Source organism: Malaclemys terrapin, chromosome 3, assembly GCF_027887155.1.
Source record: "Malaclemys terrapin pileata isolate rMalTer1 chromosome 3, rMalTer1.hap1, whole genome shotgun sequence".
Lineage (NCBI taxonomy): Eukaryota > Metazoa > Chordata > Testudines > Emydidae > Malaclemys > Malaclemys terrapin.
Genome location: NC_071507.1, coordinates 161,143,646 through 161,160,802, shown reverse-complemented (window position 1 = coordinate 161,160,802; position 17,157 = coordinate 161,143,646). Strand labels below are relative to the sequence as shown.

Below are 17,157 nucleotides of genomic sequence, written 5' to 3'. Positions count from 1 at the left end.
ACTAATGAGAATGCAAAACTTTGTTTTATATGGCATTGCTAATGTTTGTGTAAGGATCCTTATTATATTTTGTAATTCAGCAATTTTTAATATTCTTTAAAATAAATATTTATTTTCAAACACATTTTTAAAATAGTGTCATTTCATGATGTCAAATTAATCAACTTATTTCTCTAAGAATCCTAAATTTAATTCAGTTTACAAAATCTCAGGTCAATTTAATCTGATAAAGAGGAAAAAACAGCATTTCTATTGACAAACATAATGTTGAACAGTAGTGATGGTGATGTTGAATTATAACACATATGGAAAGGGGTACAAACATACAACTTTTCATATTCCAGCTAATGAGATTCCAGTAAAGTAAAAGTTAGAGGACATTTTAAAATATGCAGTTTGTGCATGAGGTAAAATGCAAATAGACACAGCAGAGTTAACAAAATAGCATTAAACACTTTATACATTGTGACAGGTTTCAGAGCGGTAGCCATGTTAGTCTATATCAGCAAAAACAACAAGGTGTCCTTGTGGCACCTTAGAGACGAACAATCTGATGAAGTGGGTTCTAGCCCATGAAAGCTTATGCCCAAATAAATTTGTTAGTCTCTAAGGTGCCACAAGGATTCCTTGTTGTTTTGATTTTACACTGTGTATTATTATGATTATTTGTATTACTGTAGTGCTTACAACCCCTTGAAAACCTTCATATTTCCATTGTAACAGAGAAGATAGTAAGTTCATTCAGCTGAAACTGAAAAGACGTCTCTCAATTCAGTGTAAGACATTAAAGAAGTTCCTACCCAGTCTCCAGTCTTAGCTGGGAGACATACTTTTACATGGAGACCAATCATTTCACTGTGTGGGAAAGAAGCCAGGTGAAAATGTTTATCTTCCAGTGGGACTTGGTTCCTGTTTTAATACAGAACTGATTGTCTTGTCACACTAGCAGCAAAGATGAACTTCTATAGTGTAAACAGAAGAGGCCTCCCCTACTAACTACATTCCCCAAATGACCTTCTTTTGAGAAAATTACCCAATGCCTCCAAAAGCACTTAAAGGTATGTCTAAGCTACAGCCACTGTAGAGGCATACCTACAGCCCTGCAGCAGTGCCATTGTAGCACCGTAGTGTAGACGCTTCCTACATCGACAGAAGGGGTTTTCCCATCAACATAATTAATCCACCTCTCCAAGAGGCGATAGCTAGGTTGACAGAAGAATTCTTCGGTTGACCTAGCTGCATCTACACAGGGGTAGGTCAGCCTAACTACAGCACTCCAGGTGCTATACTTTTCACAGCCCTGAGTGATACAGCTAGGTCAATCTAATTTTTAAGTGTAGACCAGGCCTATATGAATTAGAAATCCAAGTTTCATGAAAAAGAGACCTAGGCGCTTTTGAAAATTTTACCCATGTTTTTAATGTGTGTGGGGGCTTAGGGGGGGATGTAAACACCAAAATAGGTCTGTCCATGCAAAACTCTTTCTGGGGCTCCAAACCAACAAGTACCTTCAGAAGTGGGTATGAATCTATGTCTACTGTTTCTTTAAATCTGTAGCAGGAAGTCAGGCAGGAGAGGAACTGGGGAAGATTCTAGGCAGAAGCCTTACAGTGAAGTACAGAGAGAATAGCTTTAGGGATAATACTATTTTCCTTATTCTAAAAATGTTGCTTGTTTGTGGTTAGAGCCCTGGCACCAACTGGGGTGTGGGGGAGTGCTTGCTCAACATTCCCTAGGTTGCAGAGCCAGAGGGGCCATGGCCTGACCACTTTTAAACAGTAGTCCCAGATTAAATCAGTACGGCTGCTGTTGGAATAATCTGGAGCATTGCTGCGGCTGCATGGACACAGCGCCACTGAAATGTGACAGAAGGAAAGGAAGCCAGGCCTAATTTCCATGAGCAGTGGTGCAATCTGATGAACAAGGTTGCAAGACCACTCAAATTTGGCCTGATTGCCCCTCTTATCCAGATGGAAGGGTAGCTGGGCCAACTGGAATTGCAACCTAGCACGTGGGGAGTCTGTTCCTGTAAAGCAGAGAACAGGGGACTCTGCTGAGAACTCAGCTGCTGGCAGCACTAGCCCATGCACTGGATAAAAGAGATAAAAGGAAACTCTCTGTCTGAGGGAAACTCTCTGTCCTGGTTCCCTAGGTGGAGGTGGGCCAGAAACAGAATTTCCCTCCCTCTCGCAAGATATATCTGAATTGGTGTCCGCAGGCTAGAGGAAACCAACTCTTTCTGAATTTCTTTACCATTAAAAAAGGAGAGCTGGGAGTCCCTTGACCTATTAACATACAATTATGGTGTCTGAAAATAAAATTTTGTCAAGTCTTATTCCTAACTTGAAGTACTGATCTTCAGCTCCAACTGAGTTTTCAAGTGAAGCGGGCAGCTCTGAAATAGCAAGTCAGCAAAACACAGGTGACCGCTGACAATACAGCAAAGAAATGGAAGCTCTGTTAGGTCAATACGTACCAGCCATGCATATCTCCATATTGCCTGCATCAACTGTTTTTTATGTATTTATCTATCATTCTTATTACAGGCACCTAAAACAAACAATGCTCTTGTTTAAATAAGCAATTGCTTTAGTGATCATTAAATAGGCCAAATAATATTAAATAATATCAATTAATATTAAATGAAGCACTAGCATGCTCTGCGAAAGGCTTCAGTGAAAAATAGGGATTTTCGTGCAAAATAGAGATTTTCGTGCAAAATAAAAAGTGCACAAGTGATTTTATATACAGACTTTAACAATTTGTACTCATGTAAGAGAACTTCTTCTGACCTTGAAATTGCGTGCTAAATAAATTACCTCGGAGCGACAGTGATGAGTTCTCATTACAGCATCTGGAAGGAAAAGAGAAAGACATAGGACTGCATCTGGCTCAGTTTCAGATTCACTTAAGTTAACGAGTTTGATTTCAGTACTTGTTGTTTTATGCAGATTCTTTAGTGAGATCTGAGTCTCCAAGCCAAAGATGCAGCAGCCTCAGGCGTTTATATTGAATTCATCTGCTAGAAGTGGAGGGTGAAGTTCTGGTGTACTTGAGAAATCAGGGGGTTCGAGTCCCTTACTTTCCTCCCACCAGCTGAAATTTCGTTAAGGGATGGGTGGAGACTAGGCTGCCGCAGTCCTGGACTCAGCTTGAATTCTCTAAAGCCTTTGCCCTAATAAACTGAGGCTAAGGCGCTCTATGTGGTCATTTTAGAAACAAAATCCAAGGCAGAAAATGAGCCCACCTGGGAGGGGAGAGGGGGATATATTTGTATTTAAAGAGCCTATATTCCTTCTGCCTTGGAAAGGAAGGCACCGCACCTCTTACCTCGGCTCCTTGAGCGCCCTGAAAGGACGGATTTGATAGGATGCCTCCCTTTCTGGAGCTTACGGTGCCAGCAGCAGAAGAATAAAATCGTAGCAATGGTCCCCAGCAGGAGCATGAGCAAGAAGAGGGCACATTGGATGCTGTAAGGTCGCAGCAAAACCAGGAACGCAGCGGCGATCATGGTGCCAGTGCGTGTGTGCGGGGCTGAGCCTGGAGCGCAGAGCAGCCCGGAGAGGAACGCCGGGCAGGCTTCTTATCTCGGCAGCCGGAGCAGCATGATTCCTGGTCCGTGCGCTCCTGAAATCAGGATCCGGAATGGCTGCAGCAGACACACACAGCGCTGCTGCGATGTGCTAGTGAGTTGGAGGGGAGAGGACTTCAGTCCATGACTCAGCAGACGAGAAGGAGGCGGCGGCACCAGCAGCAACGGGGATTTTTCCGCCGCCGGCTTGCACACAACTGAGCGCAGCGAGCGAGCGAGGCGGTGCAGATGGATCAGCAGCCCCCAGCTGCAGTCCTGCCCTGGAACATGGAGGGGCCCCCCCGCTTGAGCTGAGCTTGCAGCATTGCACCGTGCTGTGCACCTCCAGCTCCTGCATCACAGAAATGCCCTGTTTTAATGCTGCTGGTGCTGACACCGAGGCGATGGCTGCCCATCGGTTGGCAATTTACAGCAGGGGCGGGGGGAGGAAGAGGAAAGGGGCTGAATCCCAAAGTTTGCTGCTGCTGCCTCTGGCTGCTCATCAAGGGGATTTTGTTTTTTTTGGTTTGGACTTGGCTGGCTGGTGGCTGATGACATCACACGAGCTGCAGCTGCTGCAGAGGGGAGAGCGAAGATGGCTGCGGCGAGGTACAGTAAGGAATGAAGAGGAGGTGCAAGGAGGAGTGTCTCCCAGGAGCCGGGCAGAGAGCGCTGCACGGTGTGTGGGCAGTGTCCGGAGCAGGAGAGCACCGCGAGCGGAACAACCACCAGGCGTGGAGAGAGAAGCAGCCAGACAAAGCATCTGCCCGCAGGCTGCTTCCTTCCCTCTGGAGCTGAAGATCTTTCCTCTTGCGGCTTCAGAAGAGGAGACAAGACGCTGGGAAGCAGAACCACAAGCAAGAAAGTAACACGGTGAAGTAGCGTATCGCCCTTCATTCCTCTCCCCCCTTCGCTCAGCGAAAGCATTGCTTGCTCTAGGCAAGTCCACTACTAACGCTTGTCTCCCACTCTGCCTTCGGCACGCGTTAAAAGAAGTTCCTTTTGTTAGGGGCAGATTTATCTTGGTGTCATCCTAAAACAAAATAATAGCTTGTCTGCACTTGCCCACTCTGTGTTTGCAAGTTTCAAGAGTGCTAGTGGGTGAGCTGCAGTCCCAAGAACTTTTATTTGGGTTCAGACTCAATTCTGTTTTAAGCAAATGTTGGGGGGAGAGGGGAGAGCCTCACTAAGGGTCTGGTATTCTTGTCACTGCTACAAGGTTTGCTGTGCAGGGTACCTTTTAAATAGCAAATACAGGGACACAAGTCAAAACCAGTTTCCTGAAAGATCGATAACGATATACAAGAAATTGAAAAAATATTGTAAATGAATAATTGATATGTATATTACTGCATGTTGATACCTCCTCTTTTGCAGGGAGGTTTATTTCTGTTGCCTGGTTTAGTGCAATAACTGTCTGAGTACTGAAGAGATTGTGTAGCTGTCAGTCATACAGAATACCGTTTTTTATGTTAGAAAATACATGCAACGTATATTGTAAGAGAGGTATAATTTACATAGTTAGCTAAAACATTTTATATACTAAAGCCCGTTGGGAAGTTCCCTGGTGCTGTGGGGTGCTGCAGCAAAATCAATTATATCAGAATACCATATATGCTGGCTTCCTGCAGTAAACTGCAATATGCTGCAGCAAATGTCACCTCCAGTGATCTTCATTGCACATTGTTATGTTGGGATGAAGAAACTAAACGGATCCTATATACTGTTAATGTATATAACAACTATGTTTCAGTATTTGTAACTGAAGGCATAATACTTTAAGAATTATCTTTCAGAAATTATGCACAAATACAATACAAATCTCTTATTACATTGTAAAAATACAAAATGAAAAATACATGTATATTTTGGTAATATTATGCAATAATATTTACAAGTATAATCCTAAAAAGTTAGGATTCATTGGTAAAGAAAATAGTGTTCATTTTATGTGGCTTACACGCACAATTCAGAGAAATATTTTACAAACTTTTTATTAATAATCAAATGCACTTTATATAAATCAAATTGCAGTGCTCTTTATGCTTCTATATAACAAAAGCTGTGGATACAAGTGTGTGCCTAGATTTAAAATACGCTACGAGACCAGCTAAGTTTATAGCGAGAAACCTAATTGTGATTCCTTGAGTAAGTATGGGCAAAATGATCTATGGAATTTGGCTTATTTATCACTAAATTGTTGTATAACTCCTTAGCAGACTCTTAAGATTGTGGAAATCCATTTTTAGTTGATCTAGTTTTTTTTCTGGATTCAAACTGATGGTGGGTGGCGTGTCTAACCCAGAAAAAGAATAGTGCTGCTGTTTTTTTAGTTATGAGATATTTCATCCCACATTTTTAATAATGTGATAGTTTATCCCACCATGTTGAGATAGAATTATTCTGTAGTATTACGTTATAAATAGAAAGTTTAACTGCATAGGGTACAGGCATTATAGTACATTCTTCATTATCTGGGAAATAACAGATGCGATCAGGTTGCATTGCATCATGATGCTACAGTGAAATGTTTCCTGATACCGCAGTACACTGCAGTAAGGCTGTATTAATGCAGATTACTTGGAGATTATTAAAGGTTCATGTTGCCTCACTTGAACATGAGACGACTCAATGTATTCTCCATTACAGCACACTGCCCTACTGCTATGTCTTGTTGCACTGTTGCTGTCACAAAAAACTTTTCAACACCTTTCACTCTTTATTGATTTATTATAAGATTTTAGGAGATCCTAGGAAGTGTACTGTAACAGTGACCACACAATGCATTGCTGTGAATAAGGGCCATGGAACGTAGGTATTTTCTCATTATCTCTGGATAGAAATGGGTAGAAGGCATTTGGCTGCAAGTAAATCTGTAATATTGGCTCATTTAGAAGGCAGAAGCCCTAATTTTCTTTTACTAAGGGTTATTGCACAATCCTCACATGAGGATATTATTTTGCCAAAGAGACAAGATGAATTTCATTACGTCTACTTCTCTTTTGCATTTGAAAAATGTAAAAGAGAATATAGTTTATTTCAAGAAATATGTGCACAAATATCAGATAGTGACTACTGTCGGCTTCTGAGCCTCAGCAAACTGGGCCATTCCCCTCATTTACATTAACCTCTGCTCTGCCTCTATCAACATCTATATTACATCATTATTCTGTTTTTGCTAAGCATTTTCCTTTTCTGTACAGGAGTTAAAACATTATTCCCATGACTTATTATGGTCAATGAGAATTAGTGTAAGTCATTGAAGGGATTTCACTTTAAAAAAAATTGAAACAAGGTTATTAGCTATTTGGAAAATATACACACAGGAAATAAAATGATATCTGAAAGATAAAAAGAATATATTTATTTGTACAGCAGCTTTTATACAAACTTCTTCCCAAAAATGCTTTGCAGAGAGGTAATCTTAATACAATTACAGAGTTTTATAATCGGATAGGAGAAGAGAGGCAGAAATAAAGGGAGGAAGTTAAAAGAGAAAAGCTGTACTTTCAGGTGAGATTTGACATCAAAGGGAGAGTGCTTGAGGTGAAGGGATACTGAAAGCTGTTTCAGAGCAGGAGATGCAGGGTAGGGTCTCTAGGACCAACTATAGCAACAGTGTGTGGAATGACAGGCCAGTGCTGAGGTGGCAGGGACGAGGAGTACTGAGAAACAAGTTCCTTGAGAGAGGCTGAAGCAAATCTGTGGAGGGTTTTATGAACAAGGAAACAATTCTGAATTGGAATGAATGGAGAGAAGAGCTGGTGTTTTAGGATGTGCATGATGTAGCTGCACTTCTTTATATGTATAAGGTCAGAGGTAGCATCGTGCACACGCTGGAATCTGGACAGCTGGCAGTGTGGGAGGACAAGACAAGTTCCAACCAGGGACTCCATGGTTATTATGGATAATAAAGGCAAATGGAAGTTCTGAGTGGAGGAGGGAGATAGGGTGGTGTTGGAGGATGCCCCCTCATTGGAATCATTCTCATTAGATAATTTCACACAGCTGGTTTATCCCTTTGCAAAAGAAAAAGGGAGAAAAAGTTGTATGGGAAGATTGTGCCTTTAAGTACAGCTCTGAGCATGGGATGCTGTGGCACGATTCGTTCCATGCATCCTCCTGCTTCCAGACGTGTAGTAATTTGCTGCTGACCTAAACAGCTATAATTCATTACTCCCCTCCATGTGCACACCTCTCCCTCCCCCATCCTGCTGGCTGGGCAGTACTGGCTGGCAAGTTGGGGTAAACCAAGTTTCCACCCTTTTCCCTGCCCTCTTGGCCCCACATGTGGGCCTGTAAGTTCAAGTCACAGTCTAGCCCATGTTCCTTGATAATTTATACACAGATGAAGGGATGTGTGCACCTTCAAAGATCATCACAGAGCTAGATCAATGAGAGATAAGGGCACTCAGCATTTCACAGAAGGCACTTAGCATCTTACAGTTTCAGATCCTGTATATTTCAGTTTACAGTAACAAGACTCCTTGCAAAAAAAAAAGTCACATAATTGGCTGATCTGGTGACCTGGATGTATGAAACTGATTAAGAAGATATGTTTAAGATTACTGGAAACCTGAGTAAGTGAAAAAGTACAACCCTTTTCTTTCATATATATTACAATATGTCTTGGGTACTGTGACTTTATTGGTTGTATAGTAAGTCTCTGGGGGAGTGTTTGGAGTTTTATTTCAAAAGGCCTGATAAAAATGTTTTATCCAGCATTACACTGCCAACATTTGAAATTCCCTGAGCTGTGATTATTCAACTTTTTTTCTGAACAGATAAGAAATAAAAATACAAAGCCTGAAATGTAATTTATTATCAGAAGCAATAAGCATTAACATATCCTCAACTATACTATATCCTGTTTAAAAGACTCCTTCCCTGGTAGAATGATTATCAAATCATTTAAATAAAATCTCATTTGTTTCTTCTAGAAAACCTGAAGTCACAAACGAAAAAGGAAAGTGCTATCCTGTGTGGATTTTTCCAACATTCACATTGCTGAATAATGGGCATCATTACGCTTTTGTCCTCAACATTTTAAAAATTATGCTATGTGAAACTATAGGTTCAAATCTCAGCAGGGTCACCTCAACACTTCATTCTTCCAAGACAGTTAAATTGAGGATTCAGTGCAGTGTTTTTATATGTTTAAAGAGCACATTACTTAATCAATCAATCATTGAGTACCGTATATACTCGTTCATAAGCTGAATATTTTTGGTAAAAAAGTGAGGCATCAAAGAGCGGGGGTCGGCTTATAAACGGATCTACACCAAAATTTGATGATTTTAAACTCTATGGAATCATTGAATTGAATATCTAATACATTGTCGTTTTGTTTACCTGGAGCGTCTGCAGGCATGGAGCCCCTCAGCTCCCTGTGGACGCGGTTCGCCGTTCCCAGACAATGGGAGCTGCAGGAAGTAGCTGAGGGGCTCCATGCCTGCAGATGCTCCAAAACGTCCCGACCGGCTTACCCTGACGGCCAGGAGCCAAAGTTTGCCAACCCCTGAAATATAGGGTCAGCTTATGAAAGGGTCATACAGTTTTTGCTATTTTTACCTAACCATCTTGGGACGTCGGCTTCTAAACGAACGGGCTCATGAATGAATATATATGGTAACTCTCTGACATCCCTGTGAAGTAGGTAAATAAGTATTGCTAGCCTCAGTTTACAGCCAGAGAAGCTAAAGCAGAGAGGTTATGTGACTTGCCCCAGGCTACATAATCTGAACCCCATACGTTTGCTCATCTCTCCAGACCACTACGCCTCTGGAAAACCATCAGTACAAAGTGTAGGCCTTCCAGATGACACTTTAAAAAACAGGGTAGCTTTTCAGACAAGTGGCCTTATGTTGCAAGTTCCATTGGCTCATATCAAACTTGTACCAGAATTTTTATGCCCACAATTCAGTTGTTGTTGCAGATCTAAAAGGCAGCACCTCTAACAACCTGATCATGAGTGCAAATCAGATAAGGTGCATTTATACAGTTGTGCACCCACATTTCATTTTATGGCTGCAAAAATGCTGGTACAAATTGAGCTTCCACACAGAGAGGCTGGTCTAAGCCCTGCAGAAAATATACCACTACAGATACTATGTTGTTTTTTATTAGAGTAGGCATTAAAGGAGTTACATACAGCAAATATAAAATAGTATGTATACCATTTTATTGATTTAAAATAGATTTAATGAGGTATATTAAAAAAAGGATTTTTAATTGTTAGGCAGGAGTGGCAGGGTTTAAAGATGTAGTCACTATAGTGGGGGGAGTGTGGTCCTCTTGCAAAATTCCTGAAATGCTCCAATGACACTGATAATGCTCCTTAAACTAAGCCCACAGCATGGAATAATGCCTCCCCAACATCTGTAAATGTGGAAGTTTGTCAGTTACTGTGACATGCTACTAAGTAGGCAGCTGATAAGAGAAAAGTGATTTCAACACACAGGAGGCTCCAAGAAACTGAGTGACAACATGCTTGTAGCTGATCACCTTCAGAAGGAAACTCGAGTATTTCTTGATGACAGTATCAGGGTTGCCATTTACTGAGCGCCCCCTCATGACCAGGAGTGCGTCTGCCATGCCCTGCTAACAATTTCTCCCCTTTGAGGCTCTCCTATGACATTCCCACCAAACACTCTCACAGGCCCTTTTTACCAGGGTTCAGCCTCCAGGCCCTTCTGGTCAGGCTTTTATTCCTTTGTCACGTTCCCAATATGCCAAACCAAAATTGAAAACAACAACATAGCAATTAGCCTGCTGGTCTTGAGCTCTGTCTTCCAGGGTATCCCTTCCATAGCTTACTGGCAGACCTCCTGCCTCTAGCAGTCTTACAAAAACCCCCTTCACTGTAGCCTGCCCTCCCACACTCCAACTTCTTCCTTGTTGCAACTTCCTGCTGCTCTTATAATGGAACCACCTGATCCAACCCATGTGTGACTCCTTCGTAATCAGGGTTGACTAGGCCTAGGCCCTCCAGCCCTTACAGGCTAGCCACCATGTTACACTCCTCACTCCAACCCCATTAAAGCCTTGCCAGGGCAAATTCTACCTGAAGAGAACTTCTCCTCCTTCCTGCGATGTATGTGTGTCACCAGCCAAGTGAATGCATTGTCCAGGCTCTCTCCCCTTCTAGTTTGCTCACCATAATACACAGACAATCTCTTTTTTTCTAGGATCGCCTGATCCTCCTCAACTAACTGCTCCCATGTCCCCTGAGAGGGAGCTTGAACTATCCACACCTTCCTTGTTTCCCCAACCCCCACCATTTTGGTGCCTACCAGCTCTCCACAGGATGTTGTCTGAGTCCCAACATCAACCCCCTGGATCACGGTTTGGGCTCCCACCAGGGCCGGCTCTAGGATTTTTGTCGCCCCAAGCAAAATCAATTTTGGCTGCCCCTTCCCCCCCCCCGTTTTTTTCTTACCCCACCCCCCGGCCCCGCCTCAAGTCCGCCCCTTCCCCAAATCCCCAGCCCTGCCTCCTCCCCCCAGGCTCTCAAGCCTGGGAGGGATGGGGAGATCCCGAGTGGCTGTGGCGCACGAATCAGCTGTTTCACGCTCCACGGCCGCTCGGGAGCTCCCTGTGACGTTGTGCAGTCTATATGGTTTTATAAAAATATAAGTGAATATAATGTAACTGGGATATGCTTCATGCAAAAGGTCTCTTGTAAGGTATCATTACAAAGCTCATAATCTACTGAGTGTGAGCATCCTATTTGTAGAAATGTACCACTCTTGTATCTAAAACTAGAAATATAAAACATAACTCTGAGGGCCTATTGTAATTATGTAAAGTGTGGGCCATTAAGGATGGTTTGGAATCTTGATGACTCCCATTGTCTGCAGATGGCTGTATTTACCTGTGAGTCTTCCTGTATATGTGTGTGCTGGCAAGTGAGTAATGAAGTCTTGCAGTGACATGTGATCATGTCACCTGAACTGGAATTCATCTTTAACCTGGTGCTTTTCCAGTGAGGGGGGGTGGAAACCCAGAGGGACAAAGGGTTCCCGCCTTATGCAAAAGATATATAAAGGGGTGGAAGAGAACAAGGGGAGAGAGGAGCCATCATGAAGAATCCCCTAGCTATCACCTGAGCTGGAACAAGAGCTGTACCAGGGGAAAGAATTGTGCCCAGGCCTGGAAGGTGTCCAGTCTGAGAAAAACTTACTGAAGCATCTCTGAGGGTGAGATTATCTGTATTTAGTTTGATTAGACATAGATTTGCGCATTTTATTTTATTTTACTTGGTGACTTACTTTGTTCTGTCTGTTACTACTTGGAACCACTTAAATCCTACTGTCTGTATTTAATAAAATCACTTTTTATTTAGTAATTTACTCAGGGTATGTATGAATACCTGGGGGAGCAAACAGCTGTGCATATCTCTCTATCAGTGTTATAGAGGGTGAACAATTTATGAGTTTGCCCTGCATAAGCTTTATGCAGGGTAAAACGGATTTATCTGGGTTTAGACCCCATTGGGAGTTGGGCATCTGCGTGCTAAAGACAAGCACACTACTGTGAGCTGTTTTCAGGTAAACTTGTAGCTTTGGACAAGTGATTCAGACCCTGGGTCAGTGCTGGAACCAGACGGGAGTGTCTGGCTCAGCAAGACAGGGTGTTGGAGTCCTGAGCTGGCAGGGAAAACAGGAACAGGGGTAATCTTGGTACAGTGGGTGGCAGCTCCCAAGGAGGTTTCACACTCCCCCTCCCTCCCAGGTTTGAGAGCCTGGGAAGGAGGGAGAGCAGCGGTGCGCGAGCGGCGGCAGCGGCGGAGGTGAGCTAGGGCGGTTGGGGCACATTTAAGGGGTGGCATTCTGGCACCGGCCATGCCGCCCCTAAAAACGTGCCACCCCAAGCACCAGCTTGTTTTGCTGGTGCCTAGAGCCAGCCCTGGCTCCCACTTTTCCGCTGACCCGGCACCTGCTTCCCAGGACTCTTCTCTGTCTGGGGCATACCTAACTAACCGTTGCATCTGTCACACACCCTTTCTCCTTAGGTGATCTGGCCTTAAACTCTCCTGTACCTATAGGGTAGGCCAGAACCCCTTTGTTTTCCTGTCTCTTTTCAGATATATGGGGTTTATAAAATCCAGCTAACAAATTTTACATGATACTGACATTTGCCGGACTATCCTGGGTACTATGTCCCATTTTTGGCAAGATTCATTCTGTCTTGCACTCCTCAGGCTGACATCCCACATCGCCACGGTCCCAGACTTCAAAAAAGTAAGCATTCTGTTTATGACCTTCTATTCCACATGGAAAATACACCTCGGAAGGGCTCTTCTGCCTCCTTGGAGGAGACAGTCTCTTAGGAGGGGATCCCAGCCTCCCTACATGGTTAAAACACCCTCCCCTGTGGCGTCCCAGGCGGAGCGGATAAAGCACACGACCAATATGGTTGCAAGCTGCCTTGATGTCCAAGCCACGTCGGGGTCACCATTTGTGGGGTTCCATGCAGAGCAGATAAAGCACACGACCACTGTGGTTGCAAGCTGAATCCGAATTTTGTTTATTGCAAGCTTTCTTTTATAGTTTTTCTCAACATTACATAACACAATTAGGCTATAATAACACATCTACGGATTGGACAAGAAGGAGAATCATGTGTTTATCACATGTATAGCCCCACACCGATTGGTTCAACTGTTCCTTACATAAGGCCATGATTTGTTTACCTCATCTTATATAATACTAGACCACCAGGGGGCCTTACATAAGGCCATGATCATCTTATATAATCCTAGACCACCAGGGGGTCTTACATAAGGCCATGATCATCTTATATAATCCTAGACCACCAGGGGGTCTTACATAAGGCCATGATCATCTTATATAATCCTAGACCACCAGGGGGGCCTTACATAAGGCCATGATTTATTACCTTGCAAGTGTCCCATCGTGACCCTTACCTCCTCATGGAACTTTTCATTAGGTTGGTGTAGGGATGATACATCCCCACACCTCCCCCCTTTTTCTTAAATAAGGCCTATAGGAGGGTCCAACTAACATTAGGACAATTACTAGCCACCTGACTACTTTTTTTGAACCTATAAAACTGACGACAGGTGACATTTAACAACTGGGAAATATATGGAGAACTATTAAAAAACATAACATTACATAAATACCCACGAAAACCATTGGGGTGTAAATAAGGATAGCCAATAAGACATGTTCTAAAGGGATCCGATGGGGTGGCCATGGACAAGCAAAAAGGGCTTCTTGGCCAGTCTGGTTTGCCCAGGTGATCCAAACATTTTGTCGTGGGTTAACAAAAGGTACAGAGTTTGGACATACAAAGACCCCTGCTCCTATAATAAGGAGTCCGAAGAAACAGAAGTACAGCATTATTAGGTGTTTAGGCTGTGACAAACAACAAGTGCAAGTCCGGTGCCACGTGGTTCTGTGGATCCGGTGTTACTACTGGATAAGCCTCAGGCGCAAATTCCCCCTCTATATGGGCTTCCCTAATAAGTCCGTGCCAACGCCTTACGGGGTTCGGGGGGCCCGAGCCGCCCGGGATATTGTCCGAAGCATGTCGCAGGGTGGAAACATCGGATGAGTATGCCGGAGGCTTTGGAGCAAACGGGTTGGCGACATCCAGTGGCCGGTGCGTGGACACGTTATCCCGTCCAGTGCACCCAATCGCGCAGCCCCACAAACCACAATGAGGACAGGGGGTAGCTACATCATCCGCCGGAGGGATCTTATCCGGCGGTTTTTTCCTATATGTCCTTTCAAAGTTAGATAAGCCTGGCTCCGCCATTCTTTTCAACCTATTCCGCAACTTCTCACCCTGCCCCGGGAACTCCGCCCGGAACTCTGGGGTACAAACATCACTGGTGACAGGAAAGCCGGGCTGGTTCAGGGCTCGCAATGTGTGGGACTGCGGGGAATGGCTCTCACCGGCAAAATGGGACAACTGATTCAGCATGTCCTGTAGCTGAAGGCCCTGTTTGTACATTCCCGCGTTTCTGCCCCCATTTCAACAAACGGGACAACGCGTCAGAGGGAAGCTTCTCTCCCCGCTTTTTAGCGATGCGTAATAAAAAATCATGCACCATCTCCTCCCCTGCAGACAAAGCAGAGCCCATTTTATTAAAAGCAGCCGCTCACCTGTGAGCTCACGAACGTCTCTCTCGGACGACCAGGAGCCGGTATCCTCCGGTACCTCCTGCCGCGGCTGCCACCTCCGCCTTTTCTCACCGAACGCTTCAGTCGGCTGTGAGCTCACGAACGTCTCTCTCGGACGACCAGGAGCCGGTATCCTCCGGTACCTCCTGCCGCAGCTGCCACCTCCGCCTTTTCTCAAACCATGTTCAGTTTTTGGTCATGCTCCAGTTGACACTGAGCTTGGCAAACCATTTAAATCTTGGTACCCTGCCCTCTTATTCCCACAGATTCCCTTTATCTCTGTGAAGAAGGCCTGTCTCCACCTTAACAGGGCATGGCTGTTTGCGCTTTTTGGAAGAAGGAGTTCTGGAAGGAGAAGAGCCAGCACTGAGAGCCTCTTCAATATCTAAATTCAATTGTTCCAGTTTCTTCATGAGAGATGACATAGAGTCTGACCACTCAGATCCTTTTTTTTGGTTGGATCTGCTTTCTCTTTGCTCAGCTTTTGAGACAACACCTGTTGGGTCTACTGTCTGAGAACATTGATCCCTGCTCCACTGGCGGCTGTGTCTAGTATGATCTCTGCTAGCTCACTCTGGGCAAAGTCCTGGCTGCCTTGATGTCCAAGCCGAATCACGTCGGGGTCACCATTTGTGGGGTTCCATGCAGAGCAGATAAAGCACACGACCACTGTGGTTGCAAGCTGAATCCGAATTCTGTTTATTGCAAGCTTTCTTTTATAGTTTTTCTCAACATTACATAACACAATTAGGCTATAATAACACATCTACGGATTGGACAAGAAGGAGAATCATGTGTTTATCACATGTATAGCCCCACACCGATTGGTTCAACTGTTCCTTACATAAGGCCATGATTTGTTTACCTCATCTTATATAATACTAGACCACCAGGGGGCCTTACATAAGGCCATGATCATCTTATATAATCCTAGACCACCAGGGGGTCTTACATAAGGCCATGATCATCTTATATAATCCTAGACCACCAGGGGGGCCTTACATAAGGCCATGATTTATTACCTTGCAAGTGTCCCATCGTGACCCTTACCTCCTCATGGAACTTTTCATTAGGTTGGTGTAGGGATGATACATCCCCACACTCCCCTCAAAGTCACTTTACACGAGAAGACAGTTCCTCTGAAAGTGTCCCAATTTCCTCACTGAAAACACATTACTTGGGTCTATTTACCATCCCTGTGGAATTGCTACCAATCAGCGAGAGTAGATGAGCTGTTGATCACTCTTCTAAAGCACTATGGTCTGGGCTAGGCTTAACTTCCACCTGCCTGCTGTAGGTTTCCTCATAGTCACAGTATCCCCACTACTGGCCTTTCCCCCAAATTTGGGTTGTTCTGGTCTGGCCCATTGCTCCAACCATTTGGATCCCTCAGCCTCCAAGTAGGCCTCTGCCTCTTCCACTGCTATTGCCACTGATGCCAGCTTTTAAACTGCATTGAGATTCCTGCCACTGCTGCTGGGTGACAAACTGTACCTCCTGCTGCTTTTGTTCACTTGGCAAAAGTCAACAGCAGGATCTGAGTCTTTTGCTGCTGTTCTGTGAATAATGGGACAGTGTCATTCATCTCTCTCTTTTTTTTTTTTTTTTTTTATTGTGACCCCTTCAGTTTCCACTTCCCTTTTTGGTGGGAGGGGAGTTGCGATTCTTGCCAGCTACACTAGTTGTAGAGGGTTGCCATTTACTCAGCACCGCCCATGACCAGAGATGCCATTTCAGTACTTTGCTAACAATTTCTCCCTTTTCTGGGGCTCTCCCATTACATGCCCATCAAACAGTCTCACAGCCACTTTTGGCCAGGCTTCAGTCTCCAGGCCCTTCTGGATAGACTTTTATTCCTTATTCATGTTCCCAATACAGCAACACACAATTGAAAACAACAACAAAGCAATTACACTGCAGGTCTTGATCTCTGTCCTAAAAAGTGTCCCTTCCATAGCATACTGCCACACCTCCCACTTCTGGCAATCTCAAAAACTCTCACAAAAATCCTGTTCTTTTTCTCTCTCTGTAGCTTTTTCATTGTAGCTTTCTTCTACTCTTACAGCCAGGTGTGTCTCCATTGTAATCAGGGTTGGTAGGCGTAGGCCCTCCAGCCCTTAAAGGCAAGCCACCCTGTTACAATGACGCTTTCCAGGATATGGGTCCTTTATGTTGCATCAACTTACAATGATTTATTTCTGTGCATTTACTGAGTGTAGCTAGGTACCAGCTGATGGATCTTTGCTGCATCTGCTCCATTTATGCAACACAAAAGCAGGATTCTGGTCATGCAAAACAAAAGTGTGACCACTTTTATGTTATATTTTTTGGCTTGGATCCATGTAAAAAGACTGGTTTGCTACTTCTAGGTACTAGGACAGAATATTTTTTTCTTTAGTTAGCTGGTGGTGATCGAGCCTATCCCCTACTGCT

General features: G+C 44.0%; 2 protein-coding genes across 3 annotated transcripts in view; one reads left to right on the top strand and one right to left on the bottom strand.

Moving 5' to 3' along the window:
• DST (dystonin) overlaps positions 1–3,572 on the bottom strand; it is a 432,436-nt gene extending 428,864 nt beyond the window's left edge. For both annotated transcript variants that reach the window (XM_054022022.1, XM_054022027.1), the window contains exons 1-2: positions 3,331–3,572; positions 2,820–2,854 (exon numbers count right to left, since the gene is read on the bottom strand). In XM_054022022.1, coding sequence (XP_053877997.1) covers positions 2,820–2,854; positions 3,331–3,511 — 216 coding nt within the window. In that variant the 5' untranslated portion in view covers positions 3,512–3,572. The remainder of the gene's footprint in view (positions 1–2,819; positions 2,855–3,330) is intronic.
• An 800-nt stretch (positions 3,573–4,372) lies between these two features.
• BEND6 (BEN domain containing 6) overlaps positions 4,373–17,157 on the top strand; it is a 47,763-nt gene continuing 34,978 nt past the window's right edge. Inside the window, exon 1 of the mRNA XM_054022037.1 lies at positions 4,373–4,444. The gene's annotated coding sequence lies outside the window, so the exon portion shown is untranslated. The remainder of the gene's footprint in view (positions 4,445–17,157) is intronic.